Here is a 14050-nt window from a genome sequence, read left to right as displayed (position 1 = left end):
GATGCGTCATCCTTGACAACTAAACACAACATAACCTGAGCGTTCAGAGAAAGGTTCCAGGAGCAGACCAAGTTTGACACACCGCTCTCTCGTTTGTTAGCTGTGTCATCATGGCTGAGATTTTTACCTGTCTGGGCCTCTAGTTGCTTGCCTGTAAAATTTCATTAATAATAGTACCTATTATCATTACAGTGTGATTATCATAATTAAATAAAAATGCAGTATAACTTTTGTAAAGCACTTTGCTATATAAGTGTATTTCCCTCTTCTGTTTTAATACCTATTCTGTCTACATAGATCGTAATTCTCCCCTGTCCTTAAAGGCACTCAGCATCTCCCATGGCCCTCGATCTACATTCCTCATCTTGTCCTTCAGGACCCCGCCTGTTCAGTCTGGGCCCCACCTCCAGCACTCAGCCTCAGGCAGAAGGATGTCCTTGTTCCTGGCTCTCCACCTCTGGGGCTTTCCACGTGTTCTCCCTTCTGCCTGCAAGCACTCTTTCGCCCCATTCCCGGCTGCTTTTGCTTAGACAGCTCTTACTCATTCTGCAAGCTGCAGCCTGAAGTCACTCCCCAGGAAGTCTGATCCCAATTCAGTTCAGTCGCTCAGTCGTGTCCGACTCTCTGCGACCCCATGGACTGCAGCACCCCAGGCCTCCCTGTCCCAGAGTTTACTCAAACTCATGTCCATCGAGCCGGTGATGCCATCCAACCACCTCATCAGTCTGATCCCAGACAGGTTTAAACGCCCAGCTCTGAAGCCGCACGCCACCCTCAATCTTTGCACAGCCTGCCTGCTGCGCTGCAGGGCATCCCAGTGGATCCTTCTCCAGGACCTCCCTCAAGCTGTGTTCTCTACACAGGAGGCGACTGTGTCTCTCTTACTTCTTCACCTCATCGTTTGCAACATCCTGGGAATATAGGGCTTTGTATTGAAGAAAGAAATCACATAAAGTGTGAATCTATGGACTCCTGGGGTTCTGGGAGGGGGGAGAGGTTAGAAAGCTCACTCTCTCATAAGAGAAAAAGACCAGAACAGTCTAATTTTAAATACATAAAACATTTTAATTTTAAAATGAATATGTTAATTTTATTCCTTTTTATTTTAAATACTTAAAACTTTGAATCCTCAGTGATGGGGCTTCATCACAGATTTCAACAGTCAGCTTTTAAAGTAGAAAGAAACCCTTCAGTTCTGTGTTTCTCAACTTTGTCAGTCCACAGTCCATTACGAGAAATCAAACAATCTTACACCCTCGCGGCTCTCTGCCCCCAGCCCCACCCCCCACATACGATAGTTAGCGTGTAGGGTCCTCTCCTACGGGGTTCACCGGTCAGTTATTAGAGCTATGAATACGGTTTTTCAAACTACAGTTCCCTCTGCGAGTCGTGTATCTTACCCCACCCACATCTCTCACACGCCAGAGCTTAAACTTAAAGGAGATGTGATTTCCTTCGAGAACGCGGACGTGCCTGGACGGTGTGTGCTGCTTTAACCGGTGGGGTGCTCCTTATCCTCACGCGATCGTGTCCCTAACGACCGGGTCCCCCTTCCACCCCAGGTGCAGTTACATGATAGACAACGTGATTCTCCTGATGAACGGCGCTCTGCAGAGCAAACCCGTGAAGGACATTCTGGGGAAGTGCCACCCCCTCGGCCACTTCACGGAAATGGAAGCAGTCAACATCGCAGAGACGCCTTCTGACCTCTTCAACGCCATTCTGGTGGAGACGCCCTTAGGTACGAGCGCCCAAGTCACCGTGCGGCTGTTTGTGCGCGTTATCACACCATCAGAAAACACACTTGCAACTCAGAGTTGTCTCCATGAACGCAGCGTCATACTATACAGATTCCTAGAAGGGGAAGGGGACATTGCAGAATCATCTGGTCCAGCTCCCTCCTTTTTCAGGTCAAGACAAGTGATGTAATTCCGCCCCAGACCCCACGCAGACCACTGGTAGCCGAGCAGAGCCAGGCCTCACCTTCCAACATCCAAGCCCATGGGCTTCACTCCTGATCACAGCAAATAAATGATAACACTTGTAATTTTTCAAAAAATTTTCTAGCTGTGTTTTAGGTGATTAAGTTCCTTACCTTTTCATTTTAAATTTCTGTATAGGGCTGTGTCTGGGAAACACTTTGTTTTAGGAAGTTTGGGAATGCCATTTTTTTCTGAGATGCTCAGGAGTGTTTGTCAAACGACCTGAAGCAGTGAGAAAATAAATGTTAATGTCATCATACTTTGGCATGGACAATATTTGCAGCATTTAAAATGCTGAAGGAATCATTTTATACCTCCGTTGTCAGGAAACCCTGATAATGGCAGTTCACTGCTGATCATTCATCATAATAGCTGCCATTTAAAACAAACTTTAAAAAGAAAAGTAATTGCATCATTATTAAGGGTCAGTTGCTCCAGAAGCATAGTGTGACTGAAAGACGATGAGTCTGAAAACCCATGTTCACAGGCATGAAGCCAGGCCCTGCCACCCCCAACCACGGGACATGGGACAATTCATTTCACTCAAGTTTCCTCATGCTGAAAACAATACTTTCTTCCTATCAAAGAGTTTTAAAAACTAGGACAGTTTTTAATACAGCTCCATACTTGTCACACTGTAAGGTTGCAAATGGTAACTATGGCTGGCTGATGTGGGGAGGGACTTCAAAAGCGGAAACCATAAAGTGAGGAGTACAAGGTTGGGAGGATTGAAAATGTTCAAGTGTATCCAGTGATTACTGAGGGCTTGCGCAGAGCAAATGCTTCCTCAGTAGTCACTCCCCCATCACCGCCACTGTTAGCTTCACTGAGGCTGTCAATTGTCCTAGTTAGCAGTGAGGAGGGGGTGGTACATTCAGGAGACATTTTCTACAATTTAAAATCCTCTTTTGATTTATTTTGGATGATAATTTCTGCTTTCAGCTCCATTCTTTCAAGACTGTACGTCTGAAAATGCTCTAGATGAACTGAATATTGAAATCCTACGTAATAAACTGTACAAGGTAACTGTTTCCCCAGATATGATATTCTCCTTTATTATATAATACATTGTAACCAGAGTTCTTCATCAGATGTTACTTACTTGCTAGCAGCTCAGCTGGTAGAGAATCCACCTGCAAAGCATGAGACCCAGGTTCCATTCCTGGGTCAGGAAGATCCCCTGGAGAAGTAAATGGCAACCTACCCCATTATTCTTGCCTGGGTTGCAAAGAGTAGGACACGACTGGGCAAATAACACTTTCTCTATATTGACCGACAATTGGCTCAGCTGTTTGGTTTTGGGCTTCCCAGGTGGTGCTAGCGGTAAAGAACTTGCCTGCCAATGCAGGAGACATAAGAGATGTGGGTTCGATCCCTGGGTCGGGAAGATCCCCTGGAGAAGGAAATGGAAACCCACTCCAGTATTCTTGCCCGGAGAATCCCATGGACACAGGAGCCTGGTAGGCTACAGTCCATGGGGGCGCACAGAGTTGGACACGACTGAAAGTGACTTAGCGCTAGCATTTGTTAGCCAGCCTCTGAACTGTGAAGTCAGGCATCATGGGAACAAAGCTCTTTTTAGTCCTGACCTTTCTTCTAGTTAAATATTCGTATGTCAACTTCTGCCATCCAGCAAGATTCCTGAGATGATCCCATTCTTCTCTGTATCCTTAGCTTGTACGTGGTGCCTGGCACATAAAAGGTGTCAACTGGATGGATGGAAGGATGGATAGGTAGATAGATGAGTGGGGTGAACAACGTCAGTCCATTTCAAAAGCAGCAGCTTACACCGTGAGCCCTGTGTTATGTAGTTTTCGTCTCTGACCTCAGCCCTGTTACAGAGCCCGTGAGTCTCACAGTGAACCTGCCCACAGAATTTTAATTTACTGACGGTGCGCACCAGGATGAGCCGCCCGTGGACACCACACCACCATGTGCAGCGTGACTGTCTCTCTGGACCACGCCGCCGCCCTCTGAGACGCTCTGTGTGACGGGCTGAGTCACAGGGGCTGTCCGTGTCCCCCATGCAACCACAGCATCCTTACAGTCTCACAGAGCACCTGAACGGACATGGCCTCTATCTAGCTTCTCATGCTGCAACGTATGAACCCTCCTCTCCAAGGCACCGCATTGCCGCTGCTTCCTTTTTATAAGGAGACCATGGGCTTAGAGGAGGCATCCCTGAGATACAGCTAGCAGAAGCCACTGTTTTAAGCATTTCTAGGCATGAGTTCATTTACTCTACTCAGCAAATCTACATGCCATCCCCACTCCCCAGATGAGAAAACTGAAATGTGGAGAGGTAAATTTAGTTGGCAGAAGTCAGCGAGCTAGTAGGTAATAGAGTTGAGACTCAAACACAGACCGTCTGACTCTGCGCCTAGACTCTGCCTTCCCCATGTATTGTCCACACTCAGCACCATCCCAAATGTGTCTCCTGAGCGCTTGGACTTTCACTTTTTCATAGGCCCAATTCTGGATTTATTTGCTGAGCTCATAAGAGAGTTTCATACTCTTGTTAGAATAGCGAGAATTAACTATGAAATAATCCAAGAGCCATGCAAAAAAGTGCTTGGTAAGTTATTTCAAGCTATGACAAGTTCGATTTTGTTCTTTTACGGAGTTTTGCTTTTTAGGCTCTGCAATGTACTGCAAGGTGAAAGTTTGCATCAAACGTATTATAAGATATCTCCCTATGGGAGAAGTAATTCAATTTTCATTAAACAGTTTAATAAGTAGTGAAAAGCTGATCTAGAAATTTGCAAAATGAAAATATGCTCATTTTCTTGTTTTGTGGTCTTTCTTCTTTTTAAGTCCTACATCGAGGCATTCTACAAATTCTGTAAGAATCACGGTGATGTCACAGCAGAAGTCATGTGTCCCATTCTGGAGGTAAGAAAGAGACCTTGACTTTTTTATGCCAAATAACAGGTTTACACACTTTTTACTTATATAATCCTACCATTTTTTTTATTCTTAGAAGTTATTTTATCTAGAAATAAAATAGCAATATATTTTATTATGTGTATCATGTGATGTCTTCAAATAAAGTGGTGTTTTCCTAGTTTTCTACAGAGAAGAGCTTATTTGGAAATTAAAAAAGAATAATGCTTATAGAAGTTTGATCATGATTTACTTGGATGTAGTAGGAAGAAAGCAGATTATAATTCATTAAAAATTTAGTATGCTTTGGACAACTGGTGCACTATAGGTACCCGTAACAATCACCAAGTTCCCTCCCGACTTTGGGCCTGTTGGGAACCCCCACAACTTGTCAACAAAACCCCTGTGGGTGGCGCTCCTCATGTAAGTCCTAAAGGACAGGCCTCCACGAGCAACCCCTGAGCATCACCACTCCCAGCAGAAAGACCAGGGGTGGTGATTCCCAGTTGGCGTGCCCAGTTACTCCTCACAGAGTGGCAGATGCCACCATCGGCGCCCACCTCTCTAACTGATGCTATACTCCCTTTAATTCCTCTTCATCATCACAGCTTTCATCTGTGCCCAGAGGCCCTCCTGCTTGCAAATGTCAGTCTGCACACACACGCGAGACTCAGGCCAGAGATCAAGGGATCAGAGGGGAATTCTGGGCGTAGTTTGTGCTGAGTGTTTTACCTGGATCTCTCTTGCTGACTTACTATTTCACCTGGATCTTAAAAAAAAAAAGTATTCCCGGTGGTCCAGTGCTAGGATTCTTCGCTTTCACTGCCAAGAGCACAGGTTCAATCCCTGGTTGGGGAACTAAGAATCCCTGAAGCCATGTGGCACAGCCAAAAGATAAAACACAAAAGCTTACTGGGCTTAGAAAGCTCTTGCTTTGCCCTGTGGAAAGGAGTTTTGTCTAAAGAATATCCTTAATCATTAGATTATCAGTTATAGTGGCTTTATTGGTGGGTTCAGTTCAGTCTCTCAGTCGTGTCTGACTCTTTGCAACCAGCACGCCAGGCCTCCCTGTCCATCACCAACTCCCAGAGTTTACTCAAATTCATGTCCATCGAGTCGGTGATGCCATCCAATCATCTCATCCTCTGCTGTCCCCTTCTCCTCCCGCCTTCAATCTTTCCCAGCATCAGGGTCTTTTCAAATGAGTCAGCTCTTTGCATCAGGTGGCCAAAGTATTGGAGTTTCAGCTTCAGCATCAGTCCTTCCAATGAACACTCAGGACTGGGTAGATATTAATATTTACAAATTGGAATGACTTCTGATTTCAAGAAAAGCCTGATAAGAACTGTTCATTGAAGAAGAAGAAAAAAAAGCTGAAATAATGTCATCTGCACATGTTTTAACCTAACGTTCTGATACTGTGTTTGATAAAAGTGTGTGTGCGCTTAGTCGCTTCAGTCATGTCCAACTCTGCAACCCCATGGACTGTAGCCCACCAGGCTCCTCTGTCTTTGGGATTCTCCAGGCAAGAATACTGGAGTGGGTTATCATGCCCTCCTCCAGGGGGTCTTCCCGACCCAGGGATCAAACCACATCTCTCACATCTCCTACATTAGCAGTTTAAGTTCTTTACCACTAGTGCCACCTGGGAAGCCCCTTGATAAAAGTAATTCCCTTCAAATATCTGATTATTAAACTTTTATAGTTAAAGATACTGTTGAAAATTTAAAGTCAAAGCAGTTCTTGAAGTTAAGAACTCTTTGGAGGACTCCAAAAATATTTTCTATCTCTATCTGTATTACACGGGCAGTGGGCATCAAAAAAGATTTTTTTCAAGGCATGCCAGTTGTCAAAAAGTGAGTTCCAGACATGCTGAGCGCATAACACAAGCAGCCTAGTGACCCTCTGAAGCACCTCACTTTCTTTTCATAAATTTAAGTACTAGCCATTTTATAAAAAGCCACATTATCTATGGCTCAAAGTATAGATTCTACATGGCATAATTCCTGTGGCTTAGCAATGATTCACATACTTTGTACCTAACAAATATGTGGGAAAGAGTTATGTTAAGATTAATAACTTTCACATCTGTCAAAATGACTATCACCAAAAAGAATATAAACAACAAATGTTGGCAAGGATGTGGAGAAAAGGAAACCATCATCACTGTTGCTAGGAATATAAATTGGTGCAGCCACTGTGGAAAATGGTATGGGATTTTCTAAAAAAAAAAAAAAAATGAAACTAGAACTACCACATGACCCAGCAGTTCCACTCCTGATACATATCTGAAAAAAGCAAAGATACTAATTTGAAAAGATACATACACTCCAATGTGCATAGTAGCATTATTTACAATTTCCAAAGTATGGAAGCAACCTAAATGTCTATCAACAGATGAAAAGGTAAAGAAGATGTAGTACATATATACAATGGAATACTATTCATCCATGAAAAGGGATGAAATCTTGCCATTTGCAGCAACTTGGATGGATTTGGAGGGCATTGTACTAAGTGAAATAAAACAGAGAGACACAAGTACTGTATGTTATCTTATATGTGGAATCTAAAAAATAAACCAGTGAATAAACCAAAAAGAAGCAGACTCGGGGATAAAGAGAACAAACTAGTGGTTACCAGTGAAGTGAGTGAAGGGGGAAGGACAGAATAAGGGGAAGGGTTATTATGGGATTATATGAAACGTGAAACTTGAAAATCATAAAGCACTATAGAATAATCTTTCATTTAATAAAAATGAAAAAAGAATAATAACCTTACAGAGGTATACAATAGCACTATTAATAGCTAACATTTATTATATACCAGATACTGGGTTTCTTATTGCCATGAAATCTCCCTCTTGCATTTCTTTTCTTATCCCTGGAAGGCCTAAGATTACTGACAGGATTGGTTATATTCAGTAGCCAGAAGAAGCGACCTTTGCTTCCATATAAGGCCTCCCCTTGCTTCTGACGTGCCCATAATTTCCATGAGAGCAATCAAAAGAATCAGAAGAAACCAACTCTCGCTCTGATAGGAAACACCTGTTCTAACAAAACAGTTCCAGTAAGATGTGTTGTAAGTCTGGATTTGCTATTGGTTAATTAGTAAAAAAAAACAAAAAAAAATGATACTGTAGAGCAATTCATTTCAGCTCTGATGTGCATATGAGTAAGCTTGGGATCTCATTTCAAATGCAGATTCTAGTTCACTAGGTCTGGACTACAGTCTAAGATTCTGAACTTCTAATAAGCTTTCCATTGATGTCAAAGCTACGAACCCTTGAAACACACCTCCGGTAGCAATAAGGTAGAGAATTTTAGAGTGGTAGGACGGTGGACCGTTCTGTTGGAGTTGGTAAACATTTAAGATCTTCCTGTGTCAGGCACTAGATATCCAAAAATAAGGAACAAGACAGACATGACCCCTCAAAGATTTTAGAGTGCAGTGGGATGAAAGACACACGTGGAGATTTTAAAATAATGTGGTAAGCGCAGGTAGCTTTGGGTAGGTGGAGAAGGCCTTCTTAGCCCAAGGTCATCATAGCAGATTCCCCCGGCAGGCAGAGGAGGTGAAATGGGGGACAGACTGAGATGGAATGGTCAGAGTGGGGAGAAGCAGAACCAAGAGGAGTGTGAAGACATAGAAGGCGATTTCAAGAAGGGTCTGGCGGTAAGATGAAGAAGAGAGTCGGCACGTGGGGCTGGGAGCTCAGCGTCTAGGAGGGCTCAGCGCAGAGGAGACAGGTGGGGAGCAGACTGACCCCTCCTGAGAGAGCGTGTGGTCAGACCTCACCGTTGACAAATAAGGAAACAGGTATTTCCTTGTCCCAAGTCCCATGATCCTTAGTGACAGGCTTAGATTTACTGATTTGAGTGAACTCTGGGAGTTGGTGATAGACAGGGAAGCCTGGCGTGCTGCGATTCATGGGGTCACAAAGAGTCGGACATGACTGAGTGACTGAACTGAACTGACCCTAGGACTTGAAAGAAGAAAAAAGTACAAACAGATGGTAAGTAGCCCGGTTTGTTTTAAAGATCCTACTGATGTCAGCATTCAGAAAGGGATGTTAACTGGTAGGACATGCACTTTTTGGTTCTATACATTTTGCCAGGACCTTCTATCTGCATTATCTTGTCCTGTCTCTGAATCGATCCCAGCAAGTAGGTCTTACTTTGATCTTTATGGAAGAGCCGTTCGAGACTCTAGGCGCCTATGCGAGAGAAACGTTTGAGTAACTGATAACAGAGCCTGGGAACTGAGTTTTAGTGGAATGCCCTGGCCTCCTGGGCTGTCGTCACTGCTGTGAGCTCCTTCTCTGGCCAGCCGAGTTGCTCCGTGACAGGAAGAGACTGTGGGAACATTAATAACACATGTCCACATTATAATTAGCCATAGATTGGAAAGAAGGCAGATCGTTCTGAAAATGAATTTGTCTAGAGCATTTAGTACCTGGTTCAATTTCACTGACTCTGATGTCTTGCAAATTAAGTTTGAGGCTGACCGGCGTGCTTTTATCATCACTCTGAACTCCTTTGGCACCGAGTTGAGCAAAGAGGACCGGGAGACCCTCTACCCGACCTGCGGCAAGCTCTTCCCCGAGGGGCTGCGCCTGCTGGCCCAAGCCGAGGACTTCGAGCAGATGAAGAGGGTAGCGGACAGTTACGGAGTGCGTGCTTGCCCTGGAATGTCTCACGTGCTTTCGTCTCGCGTGCTTTAGAAAGTCCACACATCACATTGACACTTTATCTAATGCGGTTATAATGTTTATAGGCTAGAAGGCAGTCTCTTGCTAGGATGTCTCTCCCAAAGAAATACACCGAGTTTCTAACCCAAGCTAGTGTGTTTTCTAAGATTCCTGCCAAGCAAGTACTTGTTTAAATCTCCAGGGGATGGTCATTTGAGCCTTTTTTTTTTTTTTTTTTATAAAGTGCTTGATAGAGCAAATTCCCCAAGGGACTGGTGCGGTGGAAATGTGAGCTCATGTCGGAGTTATGCGAAAGAGCCTGCCCCAGCCGCCCTTTCAAGTGCCCACTGGGCAAACATTGCTAGGTACAGAATGTCTCCTAGGAGGGCAGAATATGGTCATACTGTTTATAGCACTCTCTTTGCTCGGTGGCCAGCATTCGGGCAAGAGGGCTGCCACGTCCTCTTACTGCGCGCCTGGTTGCTCTTGGACAGCCTGAAGCTTCTCAGCTCAAGGTTATAACCTCATCCCCTGGCACCCTCCCTTCTCACTTGCAGACAGTAACACACAGACCCTCCAGGGAGCTTTTCCAGGACTAGAATGACACCCCTCTCATCTTTGCCCCCAGGGAAAGAGAAGCCAACCAACAATGCATGAACCTTTGTGTCACTGCAAGAGGCTCTTGAGCATAATCCTAAAATTTGAGCTTCTCCCCATTTTCACCCCTTCCTCACTTAAAATTCCACATGAATTTTATCAGTTGTCATCTCAAAAAACCTGTGAACCCATACCGATTAAACCATTTAGCCTCTACGATGTGTCTAACCAGCGCTAAGAGACAAATATGGAAATTAGCTTAAACTGTGTGCACAGAGAGTAGAATTGCTTTTGCCTCCTGCCTTATAGGCCTGAATAAGCCAACAGAATGGAATTCCATCCCTACTCTCCTTGTTTGGATTTTTTTTGTTATTCCCTCAAGAGACCAAAGAGCCTACAAAAAACATCCAGGCCTTCTGGATAGATGTTCTAAAATAGATGCGCAATTCTTTTGTTGCTGGAAAGATATAATTTTTATGCTTGTAAAACGTGAAAACTTGTTTTAAAAAACAATGTCTTGTCTTTCTTTTTCAGGCATACAAGCCTTTGTTTGAGGCTGTAAGTGCCAGCAGTGGGGGAAAGACCCTGGAGGATGTGTTTTATGAGCGTGAGGTATGATGGAAATGGAAATGCTCCTAACGTTTACACCCTTTTTCTCATACTCTGGGCTTTAGGGGTTTTTCTTATTTTTTATGCTTTGGGTTTTCTTTTTACAGTTGACCAGGCCAACTGACTAGGCACATTCGTAGCTTGGACAGGTATCAGTTAGTGTGCCTGCCGTGGAGCGTCAAGGCCCTGAGGGTCACAAATGGTGGCTTCGCGTGGGATTGTCCCATCCAGACAGATGTGCTCATAGTGAGGTTCCGGGAGTGAGCCAGCCGTGTGTGCTAAGTCGCTTCAGTCATGCCCGATTCTGTGCGACCCCCTGGGCTGTAGCCCACCAGCCTCCTCTGTCCAGGGGACCCTCCAGCATAGCATATGCTAGTGAGGCAGCTCGTCCATAGTTACCTAGGGAAACAAAGCTAGGATGCCCTCATGATCGCGTGTTGACTGTCATCATGGAGCTCACTCTGTTAAGTGCACACCCTCTAACCCATCCCTTCTTCAAGGAGGATTTATCACTCCTGTGCTGTTATAATAGTTCAGAATTATTTGCATGGAAATCCATCCAGTCTAGATTATTGTGTTTCCCTGAAAAGGCAGAAGAGTACTTTAATCTTATAGCCAATTCGTGGGCTACTGGAATGTGGAACAAGAGGCAGGTAGCTCTATGGGGGCCCCCAAATCTGGAGAGTTTTTTATGATGTGTTTTATTCATCTCCCTAAAACCACTGGTTTTAGAGAGAAGCCTGAAATTTACCCACACTTTAGGGTCAGACTGGCTCCAGAAAGCAGTATGAGAGTCTTCCTGTAAGTCCTACTCTAGGTATTTTCTAACAGCTCTCTAGAAGGAAGTGAAAACAATGCAAGTTGTTTCATATATTAGGGATGTTTTAAAAGCCCACACTCTTGCACTTCTGCTGCAAAGACGGCTGTTAAAGGGGCCCCCTTGGCAGGAAAAATGCCTGCCTGCTCCTGACAGAGGGGAGCCTCCCCTTCCTGACAACTTTGCTTGAGGTTTTCAGAACTAAGGGACTTGGTACCTCTTCTTTTTCCTAAATGGAAAAGAATAAAGGCATTGTTCCATTTCAGACTGTACCCTAGTTAAAAAAAATTTTTTTTTTTTTAATGTTCTTTTAACAGTTTAACTATATGTCAAGTTTCTAAGGAAACTCATAGCGTCACTTGGTCCAGATTTGATTCCTGTATGACATTGCCCTGAAAAGGAGTTCAGTAGCTTAAAAACTACTTGAGAATTGTAAACGTTGTGGCCAAGGGAAAATATCTAAATGAGAGAAGCCCACTAGCTAGAAGCCAAATCAATATCACTACCAAGTTACACACACACACACTCACACACACTCACACACACACTCTCACACTCACACACACTCTCACACTCACACACACATACTCACAGACACACACACACAGTCACACACACTCACACATACACTCACACACTCACACATACACACACACACACACTCACACACTCACAGACACACACACAGTCACACACACACACACATACACTCACACACACTCACACACACACTCACACATACTCTCACACTCACACACACAGTCACAGTCACACACACTCTCACACACACACACTCACAAACTCACACTCTCACACACACTCACACTCACAAACACACACACACTCACACACACACACACACTCTCACACACACACTTGCACACACTCACACACTGACACACTGACACAGTTGAAGTCCTAGGAATGAGTGAGTCAGTGCTAGCAGTGCTGCTGAGATCCGGAGCCTGTCTTACAATTTTCCAAACTTACTTCCTAAACTGCTGGTTGTCTGCCTTTCTCTGCAAAGTGACACCCTCCCTTTAGACTTGCTAAATTTCCTGCTGTTTCCCTTTCTTTGACCCAACTGGAAATTGTCTATTTAAATACAGATAAACACTAAACAAGCTGGTCTGTGGCTTCCTATTCTTTCACTAATGTAGTATGTTCCATATAAGGTGATGGTCGATGTTTTTCTTTTTTTTCTTCCTTCGTCAGGTACAGATGAACTTGCTGGCATTTAACAGGCAATTCCACTACGGCGTGTTTTACGCATACACCAAGCTGAAGGAACAAGAAATGAGAAACATCGTGTGGATAGCCGAATGCATTTCGCAGAGACAACGAACTAAAATCAACAGTTACATTCCAATCTTATAACCCAGTGAGGGGCCTCAAATGCAGAAAACCATAAATGTTAAGAGGAGGTGATGAGGGAAATAAAGGAGTTGTGCCGTATTATCTAGACGCTGCACTTCATGAACTGTACACCCACTGGAGGCACAGCAAAGCAACCGGAAACAAAGCGTATCTTTTTCCGGGAGCCTCAAATCTTGTGACGCCTCATTCTCCACTGGGCCTTAGACATTAATTTTAACTAACCTGTGGTACTTTCCCTATTCTCGTTTTCTTCTTATAAAATCAAATCTATTAAAAAGTGTTTGCTTTCCCATGTTTATCCACAGGCCCAAATACTGAGTGTCTCCTTTACTTGTTAACTGTCCATTCCTTATCTATGTCCACAGAAATCCAGAGTAGTACATAGGCATCTAGGACCACACATGGTGGAAAACACTATTTTTTCCCAATACACTTTGATCTGGTACGCTTGGGAAAGCTACACAGTTCCAAATTATATTCCATAGGTGCAGGTAGTGTTAAATTTCCTACTAAGGCTACCAACTATAACTTATTCTCTCACAACTTTCATTTAAGAAAAAGGTATACCTCTCTTTCTTACAGTTTCTTCATATTAATACTTTGAGAATAAAAAGTTGTTATATTTTATTTCGTTCAGAAACATAAATCATAGGTTCACAGGATATGGCAACTCTATAAAACTCAAGTTTACCAGAGAAAGAAAAATCAACAAACACTGCTCCAGTGCTTTCTTTAAAAATAAAAATAAAAAATTCCTAAATAGAAAAATCTGGGGTTTTTTTGTTATATTTTAAAAGGTAAACATATATTTATATTTGAAAAGTTCTTGAAGTAAGAATATTTACAGAGAGTATGGAAAGTGAAATCACTCAGTCGTGTCCGACTCTGTGCGACCCCCATGGACTGTAGCCCACCAAACTCCTCCGTCCATGGGATTTTACAGGCAAGAATACTGGAGTGGGTTGCCATTTCCTTCTCCAGGGGATCGGATCTTCCCGACCCGGGGATCGAACTCGGGTCTCCCGCACTGTAGGCAGACGTTTTACCGTCTGAGCCACCAGGGCAGCCCAGGAATATTCAGTATACCTATACTGAATT

At 43.8% G+C, this 14050-nt stretch overlaps 1 protein-coding gene across 3 annotated transcripts in view; it reads left to right on the top strand.

Annotated features, from left to right (window-relative positions):
* Nucleotides 1–13672, top strand: part of ATP6V0D2 (ATPase H+ transporting V0 subunit d2) — a 49560-nt gene extending 35888 nt beyond the window's left edge. For 2 of the 3 annotated variants that reach the window (XM_061122878.1, XM_061122880.1), the window contains 6 exons: nt 1563–1741; nt 2925–3004; nt 4797–4874; nt 9358–9534; nt 10684–10761; nt 12791–13672. In XM_061122878.1, the coding sequence (XP_060978861.1) occupies nt 1563–1741; nt 2925–3004; nt 4797–4874; nt 9358–9534; nt 10684–10761; nt 12791–12952 (754 nt within the window). In that variant the 3' untranslated portion in view covers nt 12953–13672. The remainder of the gene's footprint in view (nt 1–1562; nt 1742–2924; nt 3005–4796; nt 4875–9357; nt 9535–10683; nt 10762–12790) is intronic. The other variant, XM_061122879.1, reaches the window with a different exon arrangement.
* Nucleotides 13673–14050: the final 378 nt, after the last annotated feature.

Source organism: Dama dama, chromosome 21 (genome assembly GCF_033118175.1).
Source record: "Dama dama isolate Ldn47 chromosome 21, ASM3311817v1, whole genome shotgun sequence".
Classification (NCBI taxonomy): Eukaryota; Metazoa; Chordata; class Mammalia; order Artiodactyla; family Cervidae; genus Dama; species Dama dama.
The sequence above is the reverse complement of the archived record's forward strand: the minus strand, read 5'-3'. Positions and strand labels throughout refer to the sequence as shown.